The 27,564-nt window shown below is 39.5% G+C and overlaps 4 protein-coding genes across 5 annotated transcripts; 2 read left to right on the top strand and 2 right to left on the bottom strand.

Moving 5' to 3' along the window:
- The first annotated feature begins 2,277 nt into the window (after window positions 1-2,277).
- Window positions 2,278-3,515, top strand: LOC129731245 (dnaJ homolog subfamily C member 17). The gene is made up of 2 exons (XM_055691085.1): window positions 2,278-2,477; window positions 2,549-3,515. Exons 1-2 carry the CDS (start codon window positions 2,400-2,402, stop codon window positions 3,371-3,373), a joined length of 903 nt encoding a protein of 300 aa, XP_055547060.1. The 5' UTR covers window positions 2,278-2,399; the 3' UTR covers window positions 3,374-3,515.
- Window positions 3,391-6,021, bottom strand: LOC129731244 (conserved oligomeric Golgi complex subunit 2). The gene is made up of 3 exons (XM_055691084.1): window positions 5,776-6,021; window positions 3,961-5,711; window positions 3,391-3,897 (listed from the first exon to the last, which is right to left on the bottom strand). Exons 1-3 carry the CDS (start codon window positions 5,851-5,853, stop codon window positions 3,579-3,581), a joined length of 2,148 nt encoding a protein of 715 aa, XP_055547059.1. The 5' UTR covers window positions 5,854-6,021; the 3' UTR covers window positions 3,391-3,578.
- Window positions 6,022-14,298: 8,277 nt separating this feature from the next.
- LOC129730648 (uncharacterized) lies at window positions 14,299-15,451 on the bottom strand. Of its 2 annotated transcripts, none has more exons than XR_008728892.1 (3): window positions 15,307-15,451; window positions 14,645-15,205; window positions 14,299-14,583 (listed from the first exon to the last, which is right to left on the bottom strand). XR_008728892.1 is itself a non-coding variant. In XM_055690155.1 (3 exons), the coding sequence occupies exons 1-3, from the start codon at window positions 15,089-15,091 to the stop codon at window positions 14,566-14,568; spliced, it is 405 nt and encodes a 134-aa protein (XP_055546130.1). In that variant the 5' UTR covers window positions 15,092-15,436; the 3' UTR covers window positions 14,299-14,565. The 2 variants fall into 2 exon arrangements, 1 of the variants encoding a protein (XP_055546130.1); XM_055690155.1 differs by having other exon boundaries at window positions 14,645-14,942; window positions 15,003-15,436.
- A 2,098-nt stretch (window positions 15,452-17,549) lies between these two features.
- LOC129731899 (WD and tetratricopeptide repeats protein 1) lies at window positions 17,550-22,942 on the top strand. The gene is made up of 8 exons (XM_055692266.1): window positions 17,550-17,712; window positions 18,087-18,819; window positions 21,044-21,283; window positions 21,340-21,587; window positions 21,651-21,939; window positions 21,992-22,104; window positions 22,179-22,488; window positions 22,551-22,942. The coding sequence occupies exons 2-7, from the start codon at window positions 18,121-18,123 to the stop codon at window positions 22,468-22,470; spliced, it is 1,881 nt and encodes a 626-aa protein (XP_055548241.1). The 5' UTR covers window positions 17,550-17,712; window positions 18,087-18,120; the 3' UTR covers window positions 22,471-22,488; window positions 22,551-22,942.
- The last annotated feature ends 4,622 nt before the right edge of the window (window positions 22,943-27,564 follow it).

The raw sequence follows: 27,564 nt of genomic DNA, 5'->3' as shown, positions 1-27,564 counted from the left end.
GAGCGGTGAATGGAACCCTCACGGTAAATGGGCACTGTACGGTACACTAGTTTACTTAAGATAGGCGTTGTGCTGCAATGTAGTAAGAGAGCACGTACCTGGATCTTAATTTCTCATCGCGAGGGCAAGGGCAATAAAACACAATGTAGGGCCTTGGAATGAGCGTGATCACTCTGTTTGTACCGCCAAAAGTAATTCAAAAAGTAATTCGAAAAATTGTATATGAAACATGGAAAAACACATCAACGGCACCACCCCAGATATGTTCTGCATACCCTGGCCCATCACCATGTCAAATATGAGGCTTGAAAGCAGGGTCTGAGCCGCGCTATTGAATTGCATTACTCTTGTTGTCTTGTTTTTGCTTTGACCTGTTTTTGTTTTCTTCTCCAAAGCATTTGTCAAATCATATCATCTCACTGTAGTGTGAACACCTAAAGTGATATTCGATATGAATTGAAAATGGTCGAGCGTGTATTCATGAAAAAATGATCCAAAAATCGATACAAAGAATCGGTTGATCTCTTCCATTGCCTTTTTGTTAGTTTGTGAAGACAGTGTTTCGATTTCAGAATCCCGAGTGTTGAAAATTTAAAAAAAAAGGTAAGTCTGCATGTTTTCAGTAACTCTTTCTTTTAAAAGACGTAACGTTTTTCGCTCATTTCACCCATAAATGTATAATGCACTATTAATAACACTGCATAATACAACAATTATGCTCTACGAGTGCACACTTAAAATCACAATGTTATGTGGTTCACTTTCCGTTATAATTATAATATAACTCTTATATATTATAAGAGAGAAAAAAAAATTCCTCGTGCATTGTTTGGCTAGCTTTCACTACTCAGTGAGGCAGTGCATAATAGTTCACAAACAATGTTTTGTGACCTAGCGTTGAATAGACCATTTAAGGAACTGACAGGTGTCACGGATCCTGCTGACATTGATGTTGCTTTTACATGTGTTATGTCAGCGGTTCCGAGCTTTCTGTAAAAATTTTATTCATGAATTGAGTTCAGAAACGTCTCGTAAAATGGTCTTCTGTAGTGATGAATTTTATCCTCGCCTACATATTGGTTATGTAAAGTAGTTACTAAACCGTAATAAATTATGATGCGGAAATATGTCTATCAAATTGATTAATCAAAAAGCTTTCCTATTTTAGTTTTCTGCTATTTTTTGTCACTATTCCATTAAAAAATACATTCCGACATCATTGAAAACAAAAATGGTAGTGACGGACCCCCCTCTAAATTTTGGCATGTGTCAAGTGTTGCAGTTATCGAACGGCATTCGATAACTGCAATGTAAACATGTTGCAGTTAGCGGACGACGACTGTATAGCTAAACAACCCAATGGACCTTCCTATCTGCGCTAGTATTAGTGGTCGATTTCACTAATACAAGTTTTATTTTTGGTTGCAAATAATCAACACGCTGGTGGTAACAAAATATTTCCTCCTACCCAGAGCTTTTATTCAAGTTGTGAGCCGATTTTTAGTTTTATTTCTTCTGTTTTTTCACTAAAACAAAGTTTGTTAAAACAGGTAACACTAATGAACTAGGATTCATAATTGAAATATTTTTCGAAATTGAATATCAGCTGATTTTTTGGTTGAAAACAAATCGATTTTATAAGGATACACGACTAACCCTGTATTGGTGAGATCTGGCGTAGAAAGCTCTATTGGCGTTTTTTCTCGAGTATCTCTAGTTCAAACTACACCGCATATCACCTAATCATGCTATTCCATATCACCTGCTATCCCATACAATCGAGCTGTCATCGGATTTCACCTCGGCTACATGATATCGCGGTTATCATGTTCGAAAACTAATAAAAACCAAATTTATAGCGTTGCATGCGAAAAAGAAGAAAGGAAATATTTTTGCTCCTGTCATCCCGCACATTTTGATAATTGCATATGAGTGTTCGCGTTGATGCGAGCCAACTAGCTGACATCCCTATCCTAATTGCATTGCTCTTGTTATCTTGGTTTTGCTTTGACCTGTTTTTGCTTTCTTCTCTTTTCAATTGTCAAACTATATAAAGCAAATGTCAAACTATATCATCTCACTGAACATCTAAGGTGATATTCGATATCATCTGGCGATATCAGGTGTATTCTGAACAAGGCATAAAATATTTCCTTCCTTCTTTTTCGCATGCAAAAATCATCCAAACAACAACCACACTGTCAACGCGAAAATGGCACATAGACCCTTTTCACATGTTTGGCGAAATTTCGGCTTTAATATCGATACACATATCGCCCATACAATGTTTACTAGTTCAAATCGAAGAGGAGAGCTGTTTACTTTTACTTTAAATCCTAATTAAAAACGTTTCGAAGCGTAAGATTGTACTTAGTAAAAGGTAATACTTCCAAACCATCATGGTTGACGTTAAAAAGTTTAGCGAAACGGATTTGTACGGTCTGCTGGATATCGAGATCAGTGCCACTGAAGCCGAGGTAACTATTAAAAACTTTTTCATCGTGCGAAAAAATATTCATCAACACCCTTCTAACGATTATGTTTGTAGATACGTAAAGCGTACCGCAAAAAAGCTTTGCAATGCCATCCGGACAAGAATCCCGACAATCCAAAGGCTGCCGAGCTGTTCCAAGAACTGTCGAAAGCGTTGGAAATCCTGATCGATAAGTCAGCTCGGGCGGCGTACGATAAACTGCTGAGTGCTAAAAAAGCCGCTCAGCTACGGACGAAACAGCTGGACAGCAAAAGACAAAAGCTCAAAAATGATCTGGAAGAGCGGGAAAGGCGAGCAAAGGAACAAGCAACAGGGGGATTTTATAAAGTCAACAAGACCCCGGAGGAACTGTTCCAGGAAGAGTTCGAGCGGCTTCGCAAAGAAGGCTCAAAGTTGATCGAAGAGGAGCAAGAGTTGATGCGGCAACAGCTGCGAGAAGAGAAAGCAATGCAAAGCTTTGCCAAATCGAGCTGGGATCCGTCAAAGCATAGAATAAAGATTCGTTGGAAAGCGGCCAGCGACGACCTGACAAACGGTGGCTACTCGGAAGCAGTTTTAAATAAGTTTCTCAGTAAATACGGCGACATCAATGTGCTAGTGATGAGCCCGAAAAAGAACGGTAGCGCTTTAGTGGAGTTTAAAACGCAGGAAGCAGCAGAAATGGCAGTGAGCTATGAGAAAGGACGACTAGACAATGCCTGCAGCCTGGAGTGGATAGGAGATGCGCCTAAGAACAAAAATTCTCGTACCGGAGGTTCGAGTACAGTCACCGAGAGAGATTTCGAAAGTTTAGTTTTACGACAGCTGCGCCAAGCGGAGGAAAGGAAACGACTGATCGAGCAGATGATGCGAGAGGATGCCGAGGCGGAAGGATCTTAGATGCGAAAGGTTCTGGTTATTTCATTTTGTTTTATTTTATTTGTCTGTTTTCGTATGCCAGAACTATTTAGTTATTTTCCTAACTCTATTTTACAAACATAAGCTTGGAATCGAAATGAAAATCCATGCGGATAGTCTCTTCTGTTCTTGGCAATACTTAAGCTGAACGGTTAAAAGAACTCCCCGGTTAGAACTGGTACTTTTTTCACGATTGCACTAATGATTGCTGCTGAGAGCTTACTCTAATTTTGGTAGCTTCCTCTACCATTTGAACGAGTTCCGGTAGTTTTTCGATTTCTCCTCGAGCTAGTCCGATACGCTCAATTTCCTGCACGTAGTATATCACGTCTACTTGCAATTGCAGCCGAATTTTGTCGTCATCGGTCATTGTGCTTGTAGTGCTGCTGCTGCTGGTGGTGTTGGTTTGATTGGTGAAGTTGCGATCGCGAAGGTTTTTAAGTCGGCGTAAAGATTCTTCAGTTTTCTGGACTGATATTAGCGCTTCCTCTACTGCTTGAAAGTAACTAAGACAAAATCGCAAACAACCATCAATGGGTTTTGTTGGTTTATTTACTTTATTTACTCACCTTGTGGTCAAATTGCTGTAAACATTTACTAAGAGTTCCTTCAGTCGTTCGTCACCTACCATCGATTGATAGCGCTCTCGAAAGGACTTTCCCGGTTGAAGGAGTTGTTCCATATATTGACAGCAACGACTTGGTACATCTCGGTTGGTTTTCCTATACAACCGTGGAATGTCGCTAACCTGTTTGACGAAGGGGATGCTGGCTTGTACCAGCTCTTGAACGATTATTGTTTGGAGACGATTCTGTTTTGTCGCTAGGGCTGACTTGTTATCGAAAAATAGATCGTCCAACTGTGCGGAACTCAAGGCAAGATGGTTGGGGGCTCGATCATGAATTAGGTTAACTATTTGTGGGATTTTTCGGGATAAGTTGCTAACATCCGAATAAAGTGTGGCTAGAAGTTTCAGTCTCAGTGAAACTGATTCTTGCTGTTGTTCTGTTGACGGTAGTGTCGGCTCTATCATGATGGCTATGTCGATCCAAATTGTAATTCTAGACAGCAATTGTAGAGTTAGCTTGATAAACCGATGGAACAACTGCGGTAGATAAATTCCTTCCTGCCAACAGTTTGAAATGCATGTAAGAGCAATCGAAAACTGCAGCAAATTGAACTGGCTGGCACTGATCTGCTGGTTGAAGAATTTTGTTGCATCCAGTTCTCGGGTGCAGACTTTTTCCAAATTTGAACCGATTTCTTGAAAGCGAATTTGAAAGTAAACTGGTAAATTCCATCGAACTTGAAAACTCTTGTATTGAGGGTGGGCTTTGAAGTTTGCCACTTCATCAGGATCTTCCAATATTAACTCGATCCGTTCCAGGAATTCTAAAGTGCATTGATACTTCTGATAAAAGGATTCTGGATTTCCTGGTGCAAAAATCGACGACATGTTCGTTTCCATGCGGCGTTCCACTTCAGTCCAAAAGCTGTTCACCACAAAATTGTAACCTTTGACTTTCCCGTTTTTCTTCGTCAAATCTAGCAGCAGTTTCATATTGAGCGAAACGAAATCTAGAATCTGATTGTAGATTCCTGTTAGGCCTTGGGGGGAGTTTTGTAGATTACTCTCAGAAACAACACGATTCATGTAAGGCGAGACAATCTCTGCTTTGAAAACTTCTTCGGCTGTTCGACACTCGTCCAATGTGCAATAGATTCGAAGGCATCGCTCCAAGCCTTCCACGTCCTTGTCTTCTAGCATTTTCAAAAAATAAGTTTGCATTTGCGACAGCAAACTGTTCTTCCAATGGTCGGCGCTATCTAACTGTTCTTGATTTAAAAACTCTCCGCAAAATTTCACATTAAATTGCAGCTGGATTGCTTCTAGAGCCGCACGCTCCAGCAATGTCGGACTAATCTCCCGTTCGTTATCGTCAACCGGTTTCAACAGACTTTCTAATTTCAGCAGCGCTGCCCGAACCTTCGCCAGACTCTGCAGACTTTTTTTGAATCCCCGCAAAGTCTTCTTCTGCTCCAGGCAGTCGGAAATATCTTTCATTGCTCCTTCCAAAGCCGCCCTCACCGATAGGACTTCTTCCTTTAGTTTCTCGATTGGACTCACGATGCTATCGATTTGCTGATCTAGTCCAATCAGATTTGCGGATAGATCCACAAAATCTGCATAATCCTGATTAATTAGCTCTATCATGGCCGATCGAAGCACTTTTAGGTATAGTCCCAAATCGTCCCGTATAATCTCCAAACTACCGGCATTGCGGTTTTCGTGCAGAAATTCATCCACGGAAAATGTTTTCTAGGACGCAAAAGAATCGAAACCTACCGTTATACCTTATCAGAAAAGATAAGCAGTTTCCTACCTTCATGAATTCATTTTTGTCGAAGCATAGATCGACAGGCCCGGCCGGTAGACTAAACAATTCCCGTGCGTTGGCCATTTTTCCGCCTCCAACTGCTGATCTTCGGATCGTCTCAAACGCAATGTTTTAAAACAAAAACATATTTTATCAATCGCGTAAATTTAGCTATGAGCAATTTTCTGGATTTCTGTTTTGAAGACTTGACACATCACCCATCGTCGTCATCAGCGATGCCAATGTTACAATTTAAACTAGAAACAACCGAAACACCCTGAGTGTAAGTAGAACCGGTAGAACCTGAAGGCAAATAAACATTCTGGCAGCTCCTCTTATTTCATAATCATCATCATTACACACTAAAGTGCCCGATTAAAAACTCAGCTGCTTGCCTGGGGGCTAGACACCGTTTTTCTTCATGAAAAATATTTCGATAATATTATTGGGCACTTCTCACCAAAATGGACTGCACAGTTTGAAAGTGCAACAACAAAAAACTATGCATCAAAGTGCTCATTGACACTTATGTCGAATTCGTTTTCGTGGCGGTACTACACCATTCCCGGAGTTACGTTACAAGATAAAAAGCACGGGGATGGCATCGCTGTCAGCTATAGCGTCGACGTGAACCAACTAAATCGGTTGATCAGTAAACGGATTTCGTTAAACCTGTGTACGAAACCAGACGTAATAGGTAGATTAGTTTGGCGACAATATTGGTTGAACCAAACGTAAGAGGTTTATTAATTGCAACATTAATTTCGACATCTTACGAAACCAGATTACATCGGTTGATAAGTTGGGAAACGAAACTAATTCAATCAAACTAAATACATGAGCATGAGCATGAGCATGAGCATGATTGACCGCCCGCGGTTGCTACTCCGTTATTGCCAGATCAGCTGTAATTACACAGAGAACCAATGGATAATGCTTGGGATTAACATTTATCCTCAATGTGTAAAAACTGGTGACCTTGATCTTTATATTAGGCAATACCAGCGCCGGCCGCATCCGAATGCAGGTCAAAGAAGGAGTGTGTATGGGAATATGTTGACGTGATACTCGCTTTATTGGAAGCCGAGAACACCTCTGCACTTCCACGAGAAATCACTGGGATGTTGGAGGAAAGGGTAAGGTTTGCAGCAGGTTTCGTTCTGGTAAACGATGCGCTGAGTTCTAATACCGGGTTCATAATAACAAATATCGCGCGTACGAGTTCATTATATCTTCTACGGAAATCATAACGCGATCCGAACTTATTCCGGTTGATGATGTAACACCGCAAAAATAAAGCGCACGCGAGGATACCGGACCTATAATCTAATCAAGACAGACTCCAATATTAGAAAATATGTTTATGAAGTCATTATGCAACTACCGAAACGTATCTCTCATTGATTTATCTCAGCTGACTACACAATGTTACGAAGCAACCAGATATGCATTAACCAAAAACAAGAAAAAAGTAAATATATAGACCATCAACACATACTGCAAGCGGTCAGCAAGAGAGCTTCAAAAACGGCCTATTTGCTTGGCCATCGCCGTTCAAATCGAACGAAAAAAAAAGAAAAAGAAAAAAAAAGATGTGTGCGTTGACAGACGAGTCGCGTGTAATCCTGATATTAATTGCAAATAATTGCGATATTTGGTGGCGATTAATTACAATGTTTTGTCGCGATTAATTATTTACGATATTTATCGAACGAACGGAACCTAGTCTGAATCACTGCGTGCTGGAATAGAACCTACGGGTGGACAGTAGAGATGGTCGGGTAGGGGTATTTTTACCCGAAACCCGTACCCGACGGGTTCGGGTCGGGTTTCGGGTAGCGCAAAAAAATATTTTACGGGTTCGGGTCGGGTACGGGTAATTTAAAAACCAAGGCTTCGGGTTCGGGTCGGGTACGGGTTTGAAAAATTCTCAATTGGTCGGGTACGGGTCGGGTACGGGTAATTTGATTTTCGTGCATTATTTCTCATAATTTTTAACATTTCAAACCTAGGTGTTTTCTTAGTGTCGATAATCGAAAAGATCGAACAAGAAATTGCCCATTCTCACTCAACGAGAGATCGGCCAATACCTATTCTGACAGTTGTCGGCAGTGTTTGCACCAAGGGAATGACATCATGCTATCTCTTTCTAATGTGAAAGTCAATAGTTCTTCCTGCAACCATTTTGAGTTAAATGGAATTTTTGCCAGGCTTTTTTCATATTTGTGAGGAAAACCGCGGAGCATTGCACAGTAAGGCAACTAAATACAAGGGCTGGTTAAGTAAAAAAAGTGTGGATAAATGCGACAGAAATATGGTATTTACTTAATTTTGGGGTGCTGAACACCAATCTCCATTCCATTTTTTATTTGGGGCCGTCCATAAAGCAGGTGACCTAATTATTAATGATTTTGGCACTTTTACCCTTAGCCACAGGGCCTTCTCCTCACAGAAACAAATTACGTAGCTTTTGCACAACACCTCAAATCAACCAAATTTTGCGAAAAAAAATTTTTTTTTAATTAAAACTAAATAGGTAATACATACAAACTAACTACGAATCAACTTTTTCTTTGACACCAAAAAAATCCAAGCTATCATTGAAGCTGTTTCAAAGTAATGAATTTTTTTTAAACACATGTCAAAAAACGTCAGTATGCCAAACTTCGAAAAGTTATAAAAAAACAGATCTCATGATATTTCACCCACATTTTGGGTTTAGGCACTTGAATATTATAGCAATAAAGGAAAAATATTATGAAACAGCTGACGTAAAAAAAATTCAGGCGGATGGCCATCGATTCTCTACTGTGTTTGGTACGAAGCAAATATGTATATGAGATTTGACAGCGATAGCATAGTCTTTGTTTGCACTGTGACCAGGGATGTACAGAAAAATCTGTGTTATACCGATTTTTAGATTGAATCGATGACACCGAATCTGTACTAAAAAATTACAGGTTTTTGGCAAATGCAAATGAATTATTAAATTTTTCTTAAGTTATAAACAATATTAACTTTGACTTTATTATAATATTAAGATTTCAGGTTGCTGCGATTTTCACATAAAACTCGTCGCTTTTTTAACTTTACCAGACATGCACTTTTCATAGTGGACCTCTTCCTTATAGTGGATCATCCGCCTGGAACTCTGGGTTCATTAACATGCGTTCACATTCACACTCGGTTTTTGTCTATCTCCGGCCATCATCTCGAGAAACCACATATGACAATTAGTGCTTATAACGTGCGAGGTACCCAGGTATTTTGTAAAAAAAAAAAATCCAGGACGGGTCGGGTACGGGTCGGGTTCAAGCAATTTCGGCGTTGTTTTCTTTCGGGTACGGGTCGGGTACGGGTAGTTGGAATAGATATTTTTCGGGTTCGGGTCGGGTACGGGTTTTTTAAACAAACCAGACTACGGGTTCGGGTCGGGTACGGGTTTGAAAATTTTCGATTAGTCGGGTACGGGTCGGGCACGGGTAACAAATTTCCCATACCCGACCATCTCTAGTGGACAGTCTGCGAATAAATGGTTTGGTACACCTCGGAAGTCACAACACACTGAAAATCTATATTTGAGCAAAGCTCACCTGGGCCGAAAACACGTTTACCCCGGAAAGTTATGCGCGACCGCTCTATTCCCTCTTACCGACGCTACGCGCGGAGACACGGTATTTCGCGTTGATTACCACTTACTTCTTGAATAATAAAGCGAAGATACCTACTGAGTATGAAAAACTGGCAAAGTTTCATGCATTCATAGCTAGAAAATTTAAAAATGCAAATATGCATATCTAACAAGACCGAGTACTAATTAGATTTAACAAAATGCCAAAACAATCGCAATCAAAATTTATTTGTCATGCTGACCGACAAGATTTCTACTTAATTAAATTTAAAATTGTCTATGTGTTCCAGTATTTACTCAAAAGCTAGAAAAATCATAAAACAAGGGCATAAAACTGCTCAAAATGTTCGTAACAGCGTCTCCGTTCACCTGAGGAAATAATATCAACAATGAAGACTGACGCGCAACTGTTTCGACGCAATTAGTGCCGCATCGGCCCAATCGGTAGATTGAATAAATTCAAAACCGGCTTCCACGAAGCCGCGGTCACAAGCAGGGATGCCACAAACACAGACCAATCTGTGCAAAACAAAATTCCCACACAAGTATATGTACATACAGAACTGCAAACGCGCCCTTAAAAATACAGGCCGATGTTAGGCCGACGCCACACTGCAAAGGACGCGGCGCGAAATGTGTCCTTTATTACGCGAGGAGAAAAAACAACAATGAAAACTGACGCGCGTTAAAACACATCCTGAACTGTTTCGACGCAGTCACCCGAACAGCATCGGCCCCAGTACGCACTGTACCTACTGTAAACGATTGAGTGAGAAAATTTCAAAACCGGCATCTAAAAAACCGCGATAACAATCAGAGATGCCACATATGTAAATTTAAATTTATCTGTGAATAATAAATTTCTCATCCATACAGTTTACGGTTTGCAGATTTGTAAAGCCATAAAGATTCCTACGATTTTCTACGAAATTTACAAATTTTTATACAGACTTTAATACTGGAAATCTGTAAAACATTTTCGATGTTCAGTATACAGAAATGTAGCATCCCCACAAAAGGAATTGTGAAAAGCAGAAAAAAAAACATTGGTTCCCTTTTGCCATGCAAATCAAACAAAAAAAAAACACAGGCAAAACGTCACCAACACTAATACTTATCCTTTAATTCTCGCGTCCTCTCTGAACCATCATGCTGGTGCGAGAACGTGCCGCACGCAAGAGCAACCTTGCACTTACTCACACACACTTATGGCAAGGCAAGGGCTAGCGGGAAACGTGCTCCGCCACCGAAAAAGAAATGCAGCTCTCACAAATTAGCCACAGAATTGCACGAATCTTTCACGGATTTCAACATTGACGTCACTCTCACCGATAATACGGAGCCGCCACATTTCGTATTACCTTTTACTCCACCCTTTGCACTTAAAATATAACGATTACGCGACGGGAAGGCTAAATAAAATACGTCGACATTATTGCACCACAGACTAACAGACATAACACTTCGAACAAATTTCCAATAAATTCATCGTTCGGATGATTCCAGTACTTTACGTTAGTAACACTAGCACCATCTGCTGTCATGTTCGCGCTGCGTCATGTATTTCGACATCAGCGCCAGCGTTACTGCATGTGTCAAATGGGGAACCACAAAATATGTATGAGACTGCATGACAGCGCCCCAGACGGCGTTATCGCGTGATGATTGTTATTCGATTGGAAATTTGAAATGATCGTTTTTTGTGGCGATGGAGCTAGGTTCCAGTGTTACGTCTGTTAGTCTGTGATTGCACTATCCTCAACCGTACACGACAACCCTCGGAACACTTCATCGCGATTCAAATAAAAACTCGGAATTCACACCGAAACAACAGCGGCCTTCATTCAATAAACGTAGACACATCCCTTTTCCGGATAGAAAATAAATCTTATAAAAACTTTAAAAAAACGATGAAAAATTCCGACGAGAAACATTTTCACGTCCGTTCTTGATCCTAATTCAATCAAACTAAATACACTATAAAAAATCGACACGTTCTTGTGAAGTGGATTCCACTTACATCTGTGCTAATAGATGAAACATTTCATATCCACGTGGAATACACTTACGGTTCAGTCATAATGCCGCACTTGAACTTTAATAATAAGACACTAGGTTTTCATGTGTCATCTATTTGATATTTAAGAGCATTGTTTTGAATATATAATTAGTGCTATGGAAAAATAAATATAATTTCAATTGGATTTTTAGTTGCATTCTATATGACAATTTGAGGTAGAAAAATGGGTCTCGTGTGGCATTGAACATAGAAAATTAAAAGCAGCATTTTGAGACATTTTATATACATTGGGCTTAGGTTTGGATTTTCTTTCAAATGTAGCTTTCAAAGAACGAAGAATCTTATAATAAATAACATTTTTTTATTAGAATTAGGTAACATAGATATAGTTTTTTATACCTGTTTTTCGCTCGTGAACAGAAATGTTATGGTTCGCGCATAGTTTAGCATATCATTGGCAGTGCATTTGGAGCGATTTGCCAAATGCCACTCTGCAACAACTCCTGCTAGCTCGGACTGTCGTGGTTCTGAAAGCTCGACCCCTCTGTCTTTCAGGTTTAAAAGCTGTTTACCGATGCAATGAGCAATTTAAATTTTTTTCCAAAACGTTCGGACTGAAATCATTAAAATGTAAGGCAGTATCTCTATCAAGTGGTTGTTGATGTACATCTATCTGCAACGAAATTATTTTAACGAAAATCAATTAACTTTTTCAATTTATCGCTTTGAACAGTTTGAACGGTATATTGAGTATATCAAGATTCTTACCTTTTCGACACAAGAAACAACATAGCTTTCATCGCAAATATTCGGGGATGCTTTCTTAAAATTCGTAGAATAAAGTCCAGAAACAGCAAGGGTGACGCACTACCCTGGATAATACTCTGTAACAATTTGTTCTTGTTAGTTTGCAGTTACATACACGATATATTATATATGGATATATTTCGAACGAGTAAATGCTGCCAAACAATCGGAATCCGTACCACTATTAGAACGCAAATAAATCATCTGACGCAGTTGTATTTAAACACCTACTAAGTATCCGTATGCATGATTTCTCTAACTAGGCTTTAAAACATACTCGATTGGCAGCTATGCTGCTATCCAACCCGAGTTTCTGCTGGGTAATCGCCACTGCCTTAGGAAGCTCTTCAACAAATTGGATAATGGCAGGCCGAAAGAGATGACTTACACAAATCTGCAAAGCGGCAATGATCCGTCCTACGACGTCCTTGGCAACCACAACACAAACAAGCAGCAATAAATTTCTAATTTCTCTTTCTTGAGCCGAATTTTTTTCGATGTTGCACCTCAAACGTTCACTTTTACAGTTATGTTTTGTCTATGTATTTATATTTTGTTCAGATGCGGTTGATCGTTGACAGCCTTTTATGGCGGAAATTGTTTATATGCTCAATTGAAAGGTGAGTGCTTTTTATTGCGCACTACATTAGAATAAACACAAGCGCAACTTTGCTCATAGAAGTGAATTCAACATTGTATCGCCTTGATGTATTCAGTGTACTTATGCGATGGATTTTAAGGATTTAGTGTGCTATGCGATACAACGTTAAACTACACTTTTATGAGCAATATAGCCCTTTTGTTGGATCACAAAATCCTTGATTAGACGCGAATTGAATATTCTCAAGGAATTGGTTAGCTCCGTGGCTGGGACTTAGAAATTAAAAGTCGAGAAGCATGAAAAAGCAAAGTCTTGGCACGACGTCTTGTTTTTTGAGCTTAGATTTGTGTCTCAGCCTGTATGCGATAGAAAACTCAGTTACGAAAACGAAATAACGCAGTGTACCTACACTAAGAATTCTTTCCAGTCTGATAGCAAACATACAATCACTCGAGATAAACCAAAAACTCTTTAAAAATGCATTTACTTTTAATTCGCTCGAACCACAATCGTCTGTAGAACCAACAGAGTCTACTTCTTCAAGGAAGTCTTTCTGATCCACTGATGGTTCTGTTGCTGATGTGTTTACGTGATCGTTGTCCTGTAGAGAGGAAAATACATTTAGAAAAATTATAGAAGTTTTAGACCAGTTTGACAATCAATTAAATTCTTAGTGCTTAGTGTCTCTTTATTTCATTTTTGGATCACGAGCAACCTAACGGATATGAAAAACGAAGCGGAAAACAAGTCGATGGGCCCAAGTTGAATTTTTTAAATCCCAATAGCAACTTACATTGCGACATGTTTTAAAATAAAGTTTTAGAAATAAAGCGCACCCACCTGCAAAATAATCGTGGTTTGGTTCTCGCTCTCCACGATCCGAGCCAACTGCAACTCGGTCAAAAAACCTGCAATTTCTGAGAAATCACTCACGTTTTTTTTATGCTCTGCAAAAAAATAGAAACTAATGTTATATACTACACTATGAATAAAATATTTGCGAATAAATCTACTTACGTATTATAATATCACAAATGTTGCTGGGGAAACCATACTTTTTGAGGATCTTACGTTGATAGATTTCGTTGCAGTCGGCCATTTTTTACCTTTTAAAAAACTCTACTCTAAGCTGAAGTGCTTCACACTTGACTGTCATATGTTTTTACACGCAGCACAATTTCAAGTGTTTTCCATTTCGTTTTGCTATGTCATGCATACTAAAATCGAACTCCTAACATTCAGATTAAAATGCCAAAACACGTCAAATGTCAAAACACGTCAAAATACCGTGGATTCCATAAATAATTGATACGGGTCGACATGATAAATTGATATGGATTCGTTTATTGACATTCGTGTGTAAAGAACATTTGGTATGAGCGTGTGAGTTTTTTTTCAGTGTAGGACGATTAATCGGTAATCTTAAAAAAAATTGAATAAATATTCCGTATTTAAATTTATTTCTCTTAGTTCTCTATTAATTTGTTCTTAAGGGAGAAAAAGCTGGAGAATCGATTTCATTCTCAGAATATGTTGAATCTTGCTGATTAGTCAAAGCCATAGCCGCATCCACTCTACGTGCTTTTACGTTGGAAGGTTCATCAACGACAACTGCCAAGCTTTGTCTGGCTGAGGCGTCTTTAGCAGTTTCCGGCTTCTTTTTCTTCGCGTTCCTGCTTCGCTGCGAGTACGCTCTTGCCTTTGCCTGACTCACCAGCGCCGCGAATTACTTATCCGTTACAAAAGTGATGTTGTCTAAAAAATTTAGATAGTAAGATTTTAAAAATACACTCACTGTAATACCAAAGCAACTTACTACTAAGCTTGCGAATTTCATCTGCGATATGAAAACTGGAAGTAATACAGTATTTGGTGTTTCTAATCGCGTCATCCGGCTCATGGGAACGTCGAACCCTTTATCACGTAAAATTTTCAACAGAGCTCTAGTCGCTGCAACACTGAGACGATAATCCGATACAAACCAGGCAAGTCTATATTTCAGCGGTGCTATACTATCTCTTCCGATGTCTTCGTTATCTCTGCTATTAAGGTTCACTTCTCTAGTTCCAATATCGTTATCGTCGTTTTGTTGTAGAATCTGCTCCGAGTATTCTATAAAAAAAAGATTCTTTAAAAGTAAGCTTACAGTATATTAGTCATGGCAGGATTTTCCTTTTCGTTGTTCTGGAGCTGGGTTTAATATCGCCTTTTCCTTGCGATTGCTTTCCTCTGAGCTTGTTGAACTATTCAAATAATAATTCATATTCTTTCTTATTCCGCCATACAGTCCATCTACTAGTCATTTTATTTAGGTTTCTAGAGAGACTTTTTAGTAAATCGACAGTATTTATGTAAACACCACGAGAATCTTTTCCGCCTGAGGATTGATTGATCGTTCACAATGACACGTGATAATGTAAAAAAATAATGACTGATTAATCAAACGACCAAATCTGCACCCTATGTTAACCAATTTACTTTTTCGATTTATTAGGCGAAGAAATCAGTCAACATATCCGATTCGACGAAATTAGTTGATTAGTAGGTCGATCACACACGTACCCGATTTAGTTGATACATGCGTAGAAATGTATCTGTCAAAATTTTTTAACGGGTTGCCCAAAATTGGAATCAAAGGCCGCGCTGAGTTGCCAGATGTATGCTATTTTTATATTCATCAACCATCATTGTTAAAGTATCGGGAAACCCTTGAAGAAATCACTGCTGGAGACAGTGGAGACTAAACAGGATTACTAATCACCAGAGGAAAGTCTATCGGATCATATACTCTGTGGTTTCTGTTTTGAGAATTATGATATCCGTCTATATTAGATTATTGTGTAAACCTGATTTTGGAAAGAGTTACCAAAACAGGAAGATTTTTTTTTATTTGCTTCTGCTTCTCTCTTGGCTTCAGGCCTAGGTAGGCCCATCTCGCCGTTTGTTGTTTTATTGTGTTTGTGCTTTTGCGCGATGGTTGGTCGATTATGTATTGTCTTTAACTATATTTAAACCGTTACTTTTATTTCGTTCAAAAAACTTGTTATTTGCTTTAGCTCTTGTTCCTTCAGATCTGTGAAAATCTATCAATTTTTTCTGTTTGTGTAGTATGTGGTATTTTGTTCTCACTGCTGCCCACTTGGGGCATAGATACAAAAAGCGAATTTCTTTATTCCACTGTGTGCGGGCAAAACTGCCGAGGAACAATAAAACGTCATCGCCATTTAATACGCAAGTAAGAAAGAGATGCCAGATAATTGTTTACGAACTTAGCACGTGCGGTGGTCGGTTGAAGCTGGCAAATTTTACAGTGCGCTTCGGGCAGCACGGCAGGTCAAAACTGGGTCAAAATCGAGCGAATAAAGAAAGGTTTTGACAGCAGCTAGTGCGCTTCCAGGTCAAAACGAGGTGAGCTGGTGGAATAAAGAAATTCGCTAAAAATGTGTTCTAAGCTGTCTTCAAACAGGAAGATTTAGTTGTGGCTGTTGCTTACAGTGTTCCGAAGAAAATAAAATCGATTCGGCAACCAAGAAGAGCGTTTGGTGTTAGAATAAGGCAATCCACGAGACAGTTGCGATCAGCTGATTTCAGTCTGTTTTCAACTTATGACAGCTTTATGTATGTTAGATCCGTTCGATCGGTCTCAACTTGGATGCAATCCGGATCCAGAAGCGTGAAAAACAAATGTTATCCGATCGGTAGCTCTAGTATCGCGAGTGCCAATCCTAAATACAACAATATAAAATCACTTTTGATATTATTGCCGACATTAAGATTTCGGTTTTGGTCGTGTTTTGATTTTGCAGCTTGAAAAACAGCAACAATAACAAACGTACAAGCAAAAAAACGTCACCCGTGGATTGCCTTATTGCGGAGCATAGTGCGGCGAATAAGTTTCAGTGAAACTCACAATATTGTGGCGTCAGTACTAAATTAAAGTCGTACTTCCGACTTCCGAACTTACTTCCGACTTTACAAATACATAGAACAGCTGCGTGTTCACACAACATGAACTGCGGGAATGATTTCAATGTATTTGTTTTTGTAAGCCGGACTGACCGAGGGAATGTGCAATGGGTTATAACATCGAGTACAACATAGAAACGTCAAATCTGATGTTTTTGCTCTTTTCTGTTTTCTTGCTTGTGTTTGCTAGAGATGCAAAAAAATCACCGAGTCCAAACAGTGAATACCTGTATATTCACAAAAGAAGAAGAAGAAGAAGAGATACAAAAATCTTGTCGCTCCTTTATTTTCGAACGGAAAGCTCATATATAAGTTATAAAGAGTTTTTTATAGAGTTTTATCACTTTTTTGGATAATAACCAGGTCCACGGTGTCTACTCAAGAAGCGCAAGGGCTAAGCCCCAACCGAAACAGCAAAGTAATGAAAACAATCCGACCGATATTAACGTTTTTGTATCAGGTTTGACGTTTTCGTATCAGGTTTGACGTTTTCGTACCTTCGATGTTTTACTCTGTCAAATGTACAGCGAGGGATAGGAAAAGACATTCCCTCGGGACTGACAGCGCCGTGGCGGCTGAGATGGTTGCAGTGTTGCGAGAACAACAAAAATAAACATCGGAAGTTAGCCTGGCTGCTAGTTCATCAGCGACGTTTTGATAATTTTTGTTTAAATGCACAATATTTATGACGCATTCCCGCATTCGATACCACTGTGCTGGTAAGTTTCCTTCCCCCAATTTGTTAGCAAGAGCTGTCAGTAAAATCACCGATAGAAGAATTTGTTTTCCTTTCCGACTCGGCTACCAATAAAATGATTCGTATTTTTCTGTGCCATCGTTGAAATATTGTAATAATTTTATTTTGAACAAAATATTAAAAGTATCAAATTCAACTTTGTGCAATCAAAAGAAGATTTGGTAGGTATTGTATTACCAAAACGAAGTGCTACTTTGAGTACAGAATCTAAACGCGAAATTGTTAGATTTCATTTGACATTCCGAACCGATTGATTATTTTTGAGTTGCAAGTTGCTCGAAATGTATTTCTGTGTTTTAAGTTGGGAAATATATTGTAAATGAAAGTGAAGAAAATTTATTCCATTCAAGACTTTACGATCATTGCTTGCTGTTCAAATGTTGATAAGGATTAGATAGAAATGAGTGATAATTATTGTGTTTGATATTCGCGGATCGATATATAGCTAGATTGGGAATTGATATAGAAATCAATCTGAAGCTAATACATCTCAATCAAATTTATTAGTCGCAATTTTTTATTTGAACCGTTTCAGAAATTAAAGTGACCGGCTTATTAAAAGCCTCTATATGAAGCGGAAATACCATTATCCGAATGTCACTAATGTGACGCAGATTCTGGTAGATCGGAACTATAGTGATATAGAGCAGATCGTAAAAAATCGACTGAAAACAGCTCCGCAGTTTGTTGACAAAATTGAGCTGGAAGCGGAACTGAAAGGACACAACGGCTGCGTGAATTGTCTAGAATGGAGTGAAGACGGTCGAATATTGGCATCCGCTTCGGATGATTATCATGTAATGCTCTGGGATCCATTCAACCATAAACGATTGTACGATCTGGCTACGCCTCATGATGGAAATATTTTTTCGGTTAAATTTCTACACAAGCGAAACAACCACAAACTGGTGACAGGTGCCGGCGACTACCGGACCTTCGTGTTCGATATCAACCGGGGCAACGATTTCCCTATACGGACATGCAGCTGCCACGCGCAGCGTGTTAAGCGTTTGGCCACATCGTCGAAGCATGCGCATCTTTTCTGGTCCTCCGCGGAAGATGGAAAAGTTTTGCAGCATGATATGCGATCGCAACACACCTGCCGGGCCGACGATGCCAACGTTCTGATAAACTTGCGCAATCATATCAACGAGATGCCGGAGGTTAAGTGCATCGCGATCAACCCGCAGAGACCAGAGCTGATGGCGATTGGAGCGAACGATTGCTACGCTCGGATTTACGACCGCAGGATGATGTCGCTGATGAAGGTTTGTTAGAATTAACTACTCTGTTGTTTCTATTAGGTGCTATATTGGTGATGTATTTCCAACATCATTAGATTGATTCTTTGGTTAAACCAAGGATAGAGATACCTTTCATCAGATGTAGAAGTTTGAAATCTGGTCGCATAATATATAATAGAAAAATATTGAAGATTGAGCCCAATTACATAACACATTTGAATTGCGTTCACAAGTAACTTTGCCACAGAAATCTACATGATATTTTTGGTTGTCCGACTTTTCCTAGAAAACCATTCCCCAGAAAATAAAGTGTCGAAGGATTTTCCCCAGAATGAACCATTCTCCAGAATACCAAATCCCAGAATATACTAGTTACCAGAACTCTAAACCCCTGAAAGTACTAGTTACCAGAAAACCGTTTTCCAGAATGCACCAATGCCCAGAAACTATTCTCCAGCATCACCGTAACAAGAAAAAAAAATAGTATTCAGTGATTATATTGTTAACATTCTAAATTATTTGACATTTTTAATTAACACTTGCGTACCGAAAATATGAAATTTATATATGTTATATATATATGAAAATATGAAAATTCTTTTACCTGCCATTCCGCAAGATCTAAATCGAATTTGATCGAACCTTTTTCAAATGATCACAAATTCATCATAGTTTTTGGGACATTAGGGGACATTTGTTCCGGATTTATCGAGGGGAACAGTGGGGTAAGTACCCTTCAAGAGGCACAGGCTAAATTAAAAACGGTAGCGAATCCTTGCTTCAACATATCAAGCTTTAGGTTTTTGCAAAACAACACTTTTAACGATCGGTATTTCGCCACTTTGTTTTAATTCGAAAGTCAGGTTTCCCTCAGCGGTGCCAGTTCTGAATTGACTGTTTATCGATAACTGCAGCCCAAGCCGGGAAGCGTATGAACCCGGGCGCGGCGGGCGAGCGAGCGCATCGCACGCCTGCGCGAGGCGGATGAACGGGCGACTCACACCACCACACGGCCGGACGCCCCGGAGTGCGTTGAGGCAGAAGCACCGGCAGGCACACGGCGCGACACCCGCGCGAAGCGGGAGCACGACCGCAGACCCGCGACCCGGCAGTCCCGTAGCCCGAGTCATCCGAGTCTTCGGAGCCAATCCTTATCCCGAAGTTACGGATCTAATTTGCCGACTTTCCTTACCTACATTGATCTATCGACTAGAGACTCTAAACCTTGGAGACTTTCTGCGGATTCGGTACAAGCTGTTGAGAGTTTGCGTGCCCCAGTCTTCGATTTTTAAGGTCCAAGAAGAGAATATCGACACAGCAATTTAATGCCATGCTCTACTAGCCTGTCCCACTAATCTCTCTATGAAAGACTTCTATGGCTAGTATGACTGTTAAACAGAAAAGAAAACTCTTCCGATATCTCTTGTTGGCTTCTCGAAGGAAAGGATTCATGTTGCCATGATTACAAAGGCGCTACCGTTTCCGGTGTGCATGTCAATGCAAACGTATACTCAACAGGCTCCGGAATTGTAACCGGGTATCCTTCCGCTCGTTTAATATATACTAGTGGATGTTGCATCAACCCAGGTAAACGAACGAACCTCCACAGAGAAAATTTCTGCAAGGGGGCTGCCCCCCATGTGAACTAGATTAACCGGATTAAGATTAGAAGGGGTCTTTAGATTTTTGGTCAAGGAGCCTCGGAAATCAATTCGCTACTGTGTTTTTGTGATCGACTTGTGATGTTCATTCAGCGAAAAACGATTACTGAAAGTTCTCTGATTTTTTAACTATGGCCTGGTGTCAAGCGCTTACTTATTTACTCCATGAATGTTGAAAACAAATGTTGACAACAAGTTGATTCAAATGATAGAATCGTTATACATTTCAGATATACAAAAACTCAGTTTTAACAGATTTTCCATGTTTAAAAAATAAAAATGCATATTTCTTCGTTTTTGGATAACAGTTTTCTAGAAAACGGTATTTTCTGGGAAATAGTTTTCTGGGCATTGGTTCATTCCGGATAATAACTTTCTGGGGATTAGTACTTTCTGGGTAGCAGTTTTCTGGTGATTGGTACATTCTGGGATTTTGTTTTCTGGGGAAAAAGCTTCGGCGTTTTATTTTCTGGGGAATAGTTTTCGAGGAATTGTTATACAATCGATATTTTTTGCTTAACTCAGAGAGAAAACCACCTTATCAAATATATAATAAATATTTCTTTGTTTTTTTTTTCCTCCCAAAGCTCACTGCCAACACGGATCTAAAGCCGAATGCGAGTAATACCGACAATGTTCCACGGGATGGCTGCGTACAGTACTACTGTCCCGGACATTTGAGAAAAAACAAGGACACGGTGTATTCGTTTTTAAATCAGAAAGCAATTACTTATCTGACCTTTAGTCCGGACGGAGGTGAGCTGCTGGTGAATATGGGATCGGAGCAGATTTACCTGTATGATTTAAACCGACCCAAGGAACCGATGGTGGGTAAACGAAGATTTTTCAAATTTGTCCTACTGTATAAAATATTTGATTGCAGTTCCTACAATTACCGAAACTAACGGAACCCATCAACGGAACGAACGGTACGACCACCAACGGCGAGAGAGTCAAACACAAACTTCCACCAGATGTAGAAAAGATGAAAAAGGAAGGCAATGCCAACTTGGAAAAGGAACGGTACCAGCAAGCGATTCAGCAATACACGGTAGCCATTCGGAAAGCACAGGAAAAGGATTGCTCAATTCTCTATTTGAATAGAGCTACAGCGTTGATGAAAAGAAACTGGTACCCAGTTAGAAGTGTTATACGTTTTACATGTTTCTAAAGATTGGCTTATTTCGTTTCTAGGTATGGTGATGTCTATGCCGCCGTCCGTGACTGTCATCGAGCGCTGCGACTCGATCCGCACTATGTTAAAGCTCACTTCCGACTGGCCCGGGCTCTGCTTAAGCTAGGGCAACTCACAAATGCTTCGGCTTGTTTAGTCGAGTTAGTGCAAAGGTTTCCTTCGTACGCGAAAAATCACGGCGTGCTGATGCTGGAAAAGGACATCGAGACAGAGATGGAGAAGCAACGGCAGAGACAACGGGAACGAACGGTTGAATCCGAAACGGATCAGTTTTCGGACAATGAATTGGTATGATTGTGTCCATGACGATTTCCATAATTTTCATCTATTGTGATTTTAGATTTGGCGAGCGTCTGCGTTAGATTATGAGGATCGCTTTGTGGGGCATTGCAATACAAAGACGGATATCAAGGAAGCTAATTATTTTGGTGACTCTAACTACATTGTGGCTGGGTTAGTGCAGCATTTAGTTTTCCTTCGCAATATGAGTTTTATCTGAAACTGATTCCAAATTTATAATCTTGTAGATCCGACGATGGAAATTTCTTCATTTGGGAGAGAGACAGTGGTATGATCGCTTCGATCTACCAAGCTGATGAGATGATCGTGAACTGTATTCAGCCCCATCCTTACGTGTGCATGCTGGCAACCAGTGGGATTGATCACGAGGTTCGTCTCTGGTCTCCACAGGCGTTCGAGTCACAACCGAAGCACCGGGTAGACGAGATCGTCGGAACGGTCAATGAGAATCAAAACCGAATGCAGTGCGATCCGTTCGATTCGTTCGCTCCCGATCAGGCGATGTGTAGAGCTAGTTAGCTTTCGTTGGTGCAACTAGTAAGCTTCCAAAAGGTGAACATTTCCCGTTGGTCATTTATTTTCTTTGCTTTTACTTGCAGACGATCAACATCATATATGTGATTATCAATAGAATTAATAAGTTATTCGGTAGAATACATTTTTATAGCTGATCAGCCTGCAATGCATAATGCGACGAATACAACACAAAATAAGTCGTCGTAAACTAGACGAAACTCAATGCATAAAACCATTGTTCACACAAGTAATGATGTTACTAAGATAATATGCATATTTCCTCAATGATTCTGTTTAATGAGCGGAGTTTTACATAGCTCTCGATTAGTTGGATGTGGTGGCAAGTGCAACATGGTTCGTTTTCGTTTTATTTTCCTTCGAAACATAGATGCTCCACAAGAGTCGGTCGTACTGTAGAAGGCACGAATGTAACTATTAAAAAATGTTATGAAATAAAGGCATATTGACAAAATTATGAAGTGAATAGTAAATGTCTTTCAGGATGGTGAACACTGAGTTCGTGAACAGCGTATAGCTTCTGTAATACCGAGTGATGGGATTCAGTCTCATCTGTATAAATAACAAACTGTTTGAGCTTTCAGGTATCAAAATGACCAGTTGTTAAAAAAGATAGAACGCAACATGTTACAAATAAGTTTACGGAGGAATACTAACAAAATAAGAAACTCCGGCACGATTTGTTTAATTAGACACTATATGGATCATGATGTTATCTTTTTTTTTGCAGATAGTAATAATGCGTATGCCTTGTAGACTTTTTTTCTGAACTTTGGTTTAAGACATGCGATAAACCACCTCACCCTCTAGCTGGCCGATTTCGAGCCATCATTTCGTATTTTCAAAGACACAAGATTCAGTAATAGTTAACGCGTCATCAGTGAAAACGCTACTTTACCGTTCCCCGGTCATTGAACGGTCGTTTTTGATACACGAAGTTTAGCTTTGCTGAAAAAAAAAATTAATGCAATTTTTAGCGCTCAAAACATGTTATTTTTTCGGGGAAAACATTCCTGTTTGCACTGAAAACAAAATACTTATGAAAATGATCGTTCAGATTCCAGGTTCAAGTTCCAGTGTTACGTATGTTAGTCTCTGTTAATACTTGCAGGGGTCTCCAAATGGTACTCCGCGGAGCACTTAGTGCTCCGCGAAGCTTTCACAAGAACTCCGTGATGACCGTCAGATCTTTAGCTCGGAGGAAAACTTTCGAACCAAAATATTTGGCGGATCACCTGCATTCTTGAATCAACGAGAAGTACATGAAATGTTCGTAATCCAAATATTAATTACCTAAAATGCATGACATATTTAAACTGCTCCATTTTTTTTTTAATCTCAGTCTCAGCTCGAAAGTCCCAGAAAGTCGATTATCCTAAAAAAAATAATCATAATAAATCTAAACATATAAAAAGCCGATCGACGTGAAAGTTTGTATGTAGGGGTTTTTGGGGCCGGGAAGGATTCCTATGATAGTTTGAGGCCCCTCTATTCTCTGGCAGGGAGAGGTCTCAAACAAATGAAACACAATTTTCTAGACAACTTAAGAACTAATCAAATCATGCAAATGGAACCAAATTTAGCATGTGGAGGTTTTTAGGAGCAAGAAATATTTCTGTAATAGATTGACACCCTTCCGTTCTTTGGAAGGGATGGCTCTCATACAAACGAAACACAAAAATCTGTATAACTGAGAAGCACCAAGCAATATTTCCATGATAGTTTGATCTCTGCTCAAGAAGGGAGAGTTCCCACAAAACATATATATATATATATATATATATATATATATATATATATATATATATATATATATATATATATATATATATATATATATATATATATATATATATATATATATATATATATATATATATATATATATATATATATATATATATATATATATATATATATATATATATATATATATATATATATATATATATATATATATATATATAACTCGAGAACTAATCATGCACATAGAACCCAATTTGGCGTGTGGTGTGGTGGCTAACGGGAGCAACAAATATTTTTGTGGTAGATCGACACCCCTCCCGCTTCTTGAAGGGAGAGCTCCTATATCAATTGAACACAAATTTCTGCATAACTCAGAAAATAATAATGTAATTTTAACCAAATTTAACACGTTGAGGTTTTTGGAGGCAAGAAATGTTGCTATTATGATATGGCACCCATCACTATTCTTAGAGGGGAACGACGTTAGGCATTTGTGTTTGGACACATTTAGAAAACGTTTGGTGAATATTTGGGACGAAATGCCGAACGAAGTTGTACGTGTGGCTTGCAATGACTTCGCGGAAAGCTGTTTGCACATTTTTTGAAAGCCAGCATCCCGAAACGTTTGTGTGTTGTCAAATTACGGAACTTTTCATTGCAGGATAGCAAACTTATGAAAATCTCGTTTTGCTTAGAAAAAAACTAATGAGCATGAGCATGAGCATGATTGACCGCCCGCGGTTGCTACTCCGTTATTGCCAGATCAGCTGTAATTACACAGAGAACCAATAGATGATGCTTGGGATTAACATTCATCCTCAATGTGTAAAAAGTAGGAGGGTGGTATTCAAGACACGACCGCATGAGGTTGACTACCGTATTCTTAAAAAAAAAAAAAATATTCCATTGAAGCAAATAGTAGAGGGAATTGCAACGCTTCTTTTACAAAACTTCTGTAACAAAATTTCGAGGCTCCAAAAGGTACCAGTTTCCGATTATTCTCGTCCAGTATTCCAGCCATTTTAGTATTTTGCAGTAGCCATTTATTACTAACAGCCACCAGCATAACGGGTGAAACCGGCACGAGATGACCGGTACTATTTTGTCTTTCCTCCTTTCAGCTGCTAACACCTAGCGCTGTAGTGAAATTAACATCAACATAAACATGCATTTTTGCAAGGTTTTTTTCCGCTAGCAACAGCAGTTGTAAAACATAAAATTCAACTAACCGCTTCTATTATAAAACTGCGAGGCACCAAAAGGTGCCAGTTGCCGATTTCTTGTTTACTGGTTTCCGTCCAGAATTCCAGCCATTTTAGTACTTTGCAGTAGCCACCAGCATCACGGGTCAAACCGGCACGAGATGACCGGTACTATTTTGTTTTTCCTCCTTTTAGCTGCTAACACCGAGCGTCCGTATGTACCCGGTACGGTTTAATAATGAAACTGATGGGGTGAAATGTTCGAACGATACGTTTTATACAAAGGCTTCGTCAGATAATTAGAAAGAGGGATGGGCTACATAGATGATGGAATGGCAGAGACAAATGTTTCTTGAAAGCTGCGCCGGCCGCTGTCATAATATTAACACCAACACAAACATGCATTTTTGCAAGGTTTTTTCCGCTAGCAGCAGCATTTGGTAAAACAGAAAATTCAATTAGCCGCTTCTGTACCAAAATTTCGAGGCACCAAAAGGTGCCAGTTGCCGATTATAGTTTCCTGGTTAGTCCGTCCAGAATTCCAGCCATTTACGTGTTTTGCAGTAGCCATTTACTACTAAAGCCACCAGCATTACGGATGAAACCGGCACGAGATGACCGGTACTATTTTGTATTTCCTCCTTTCAGCTGCTATCACCTAGCGTCCGCATGTCACTGGTGCGGTTTTGGAATCAGAATGATGAGGCGCCGGCCGCTGTCGTAAAATTAACACCAACAAAAAGATGCATATTTGCAAGGTTTTTTCCGCTAGCAGCAGCATAAACATCGGAAACAGAAAGTGACAACAATAACAACAAAGTCAGATCGATTGTATCCGTTAGTGTCGACTGTGCTTGGGAAGAGAGGTAGTGATTGGCTGCGCGGTATGATTTAGACAATCGATATTAATTACCAATTTTTCAATAGTGTATCTCAAACAATAGTTTGTTTTTGTTACATAAATTTAACCGTAAAAGAATTTCTGATCGATTGATGCCAAAACCTCGAAAACCTGATTATAGATGACTGCAAAATAAGCGCTCAAAACCTGACCACTTTTCTCTGGTTTTCCTTGGTTGAATTACTAGATTTTTAAATTCAGGGGCCTAACTTCGATATAGACGTTAGTCAACGTCAAAACTGGTGACCTTAATCTTTATATTAGGCAATACCAGCGCCGGCCGCATCCGAATGCAGGTCAAAGAAGGAGGAGGATGTATAGGAATATGTTGACGTGATACTCGCTTTATTGGAAGCCGAGAACACCTCTGCACTTCCACGAGAAATCACTGGGATGTTGGAGAAAAGGGTAAGGTTTGCAGCAGATTTCGTTTTGGTAAACGATGCGCTGAGTTCTAATACCGGGTTCATAATACCAAATATCGCGCGTACGAGTTCATTATATCTTTTACGGAAATCATAACGCGATCCGAACTCATTCCGGTTGATGATGTAACACCGCAAAAATAATGCGCACGCAAGGATACCGGACCTATAACCTAATCAAGACAGACTCAAATATTCGAAAATCTGTTTATGAAGTCATTATGCAACTACCGAAACGTATCTCTCATTGATTTATCTCAGCTGACTACACTATGTTACGAAGCAACCAGATATGCATTAACCGAAAACAAGAAAAAAGTAAATATATAGGCCCTCAACACATACTGCAAGCGGTCAGCAAGAGAACTTCAAAAACGGCCGATTTGCTTGGCCATCGCCGTTTGAAACGAACGAAAAAAGAAAGAAAAAGAAGGATGTGTGCGTTGACAGACGAGTTGCGTATAATCCTGATATTAATTGCAAATAATTGCGATATTTGGTGGCGATTAATTACGATGTTTTGTCGCGATTAATTATTTACGATATTTATCGAACGAACGGAACCTACTCCGAATCACTGCGTGCTGAAATAGAACCTACGGGTGGACAGTCTGTGAATAAATGGTTTGGTACACCTCGGCAGTCACAACACACCGAAAATCCATAGTTGAGCAAAGCTCACCTGGGCCGAAAACACGTTTACCCCGGAAAGTTTTGCGCGACCGCTCTATTCCCTCTTACCGACGCATACGCGGAGACACGGTATTTCGCGTTGATTACCACTTACTTCTTGAATAATGGAGCG

The sequence above is a fragment of the Wyeomyia smithii genome, chromosome 3 (assembly GCF_029784165.1).
Source record: "Wyeomyia smithii strain HCP4-BCI-WySm-NY-G18 chromosome 3, ASM2978416v1, whole genome shotgun sequence".
In the NCBI taxonomy this organism is placed as follows: Eukaryota; Metazoa; Arthropoda; class Insecta; order Diptera; family Culicidae; genus Wyeomyia; species Wyeomyia smithii.
The sequence above is the reverse complement of the archived record's forward strand: the minus strand, read 5'-3'. Positions and strand labels throughout refer to the sequence as shown.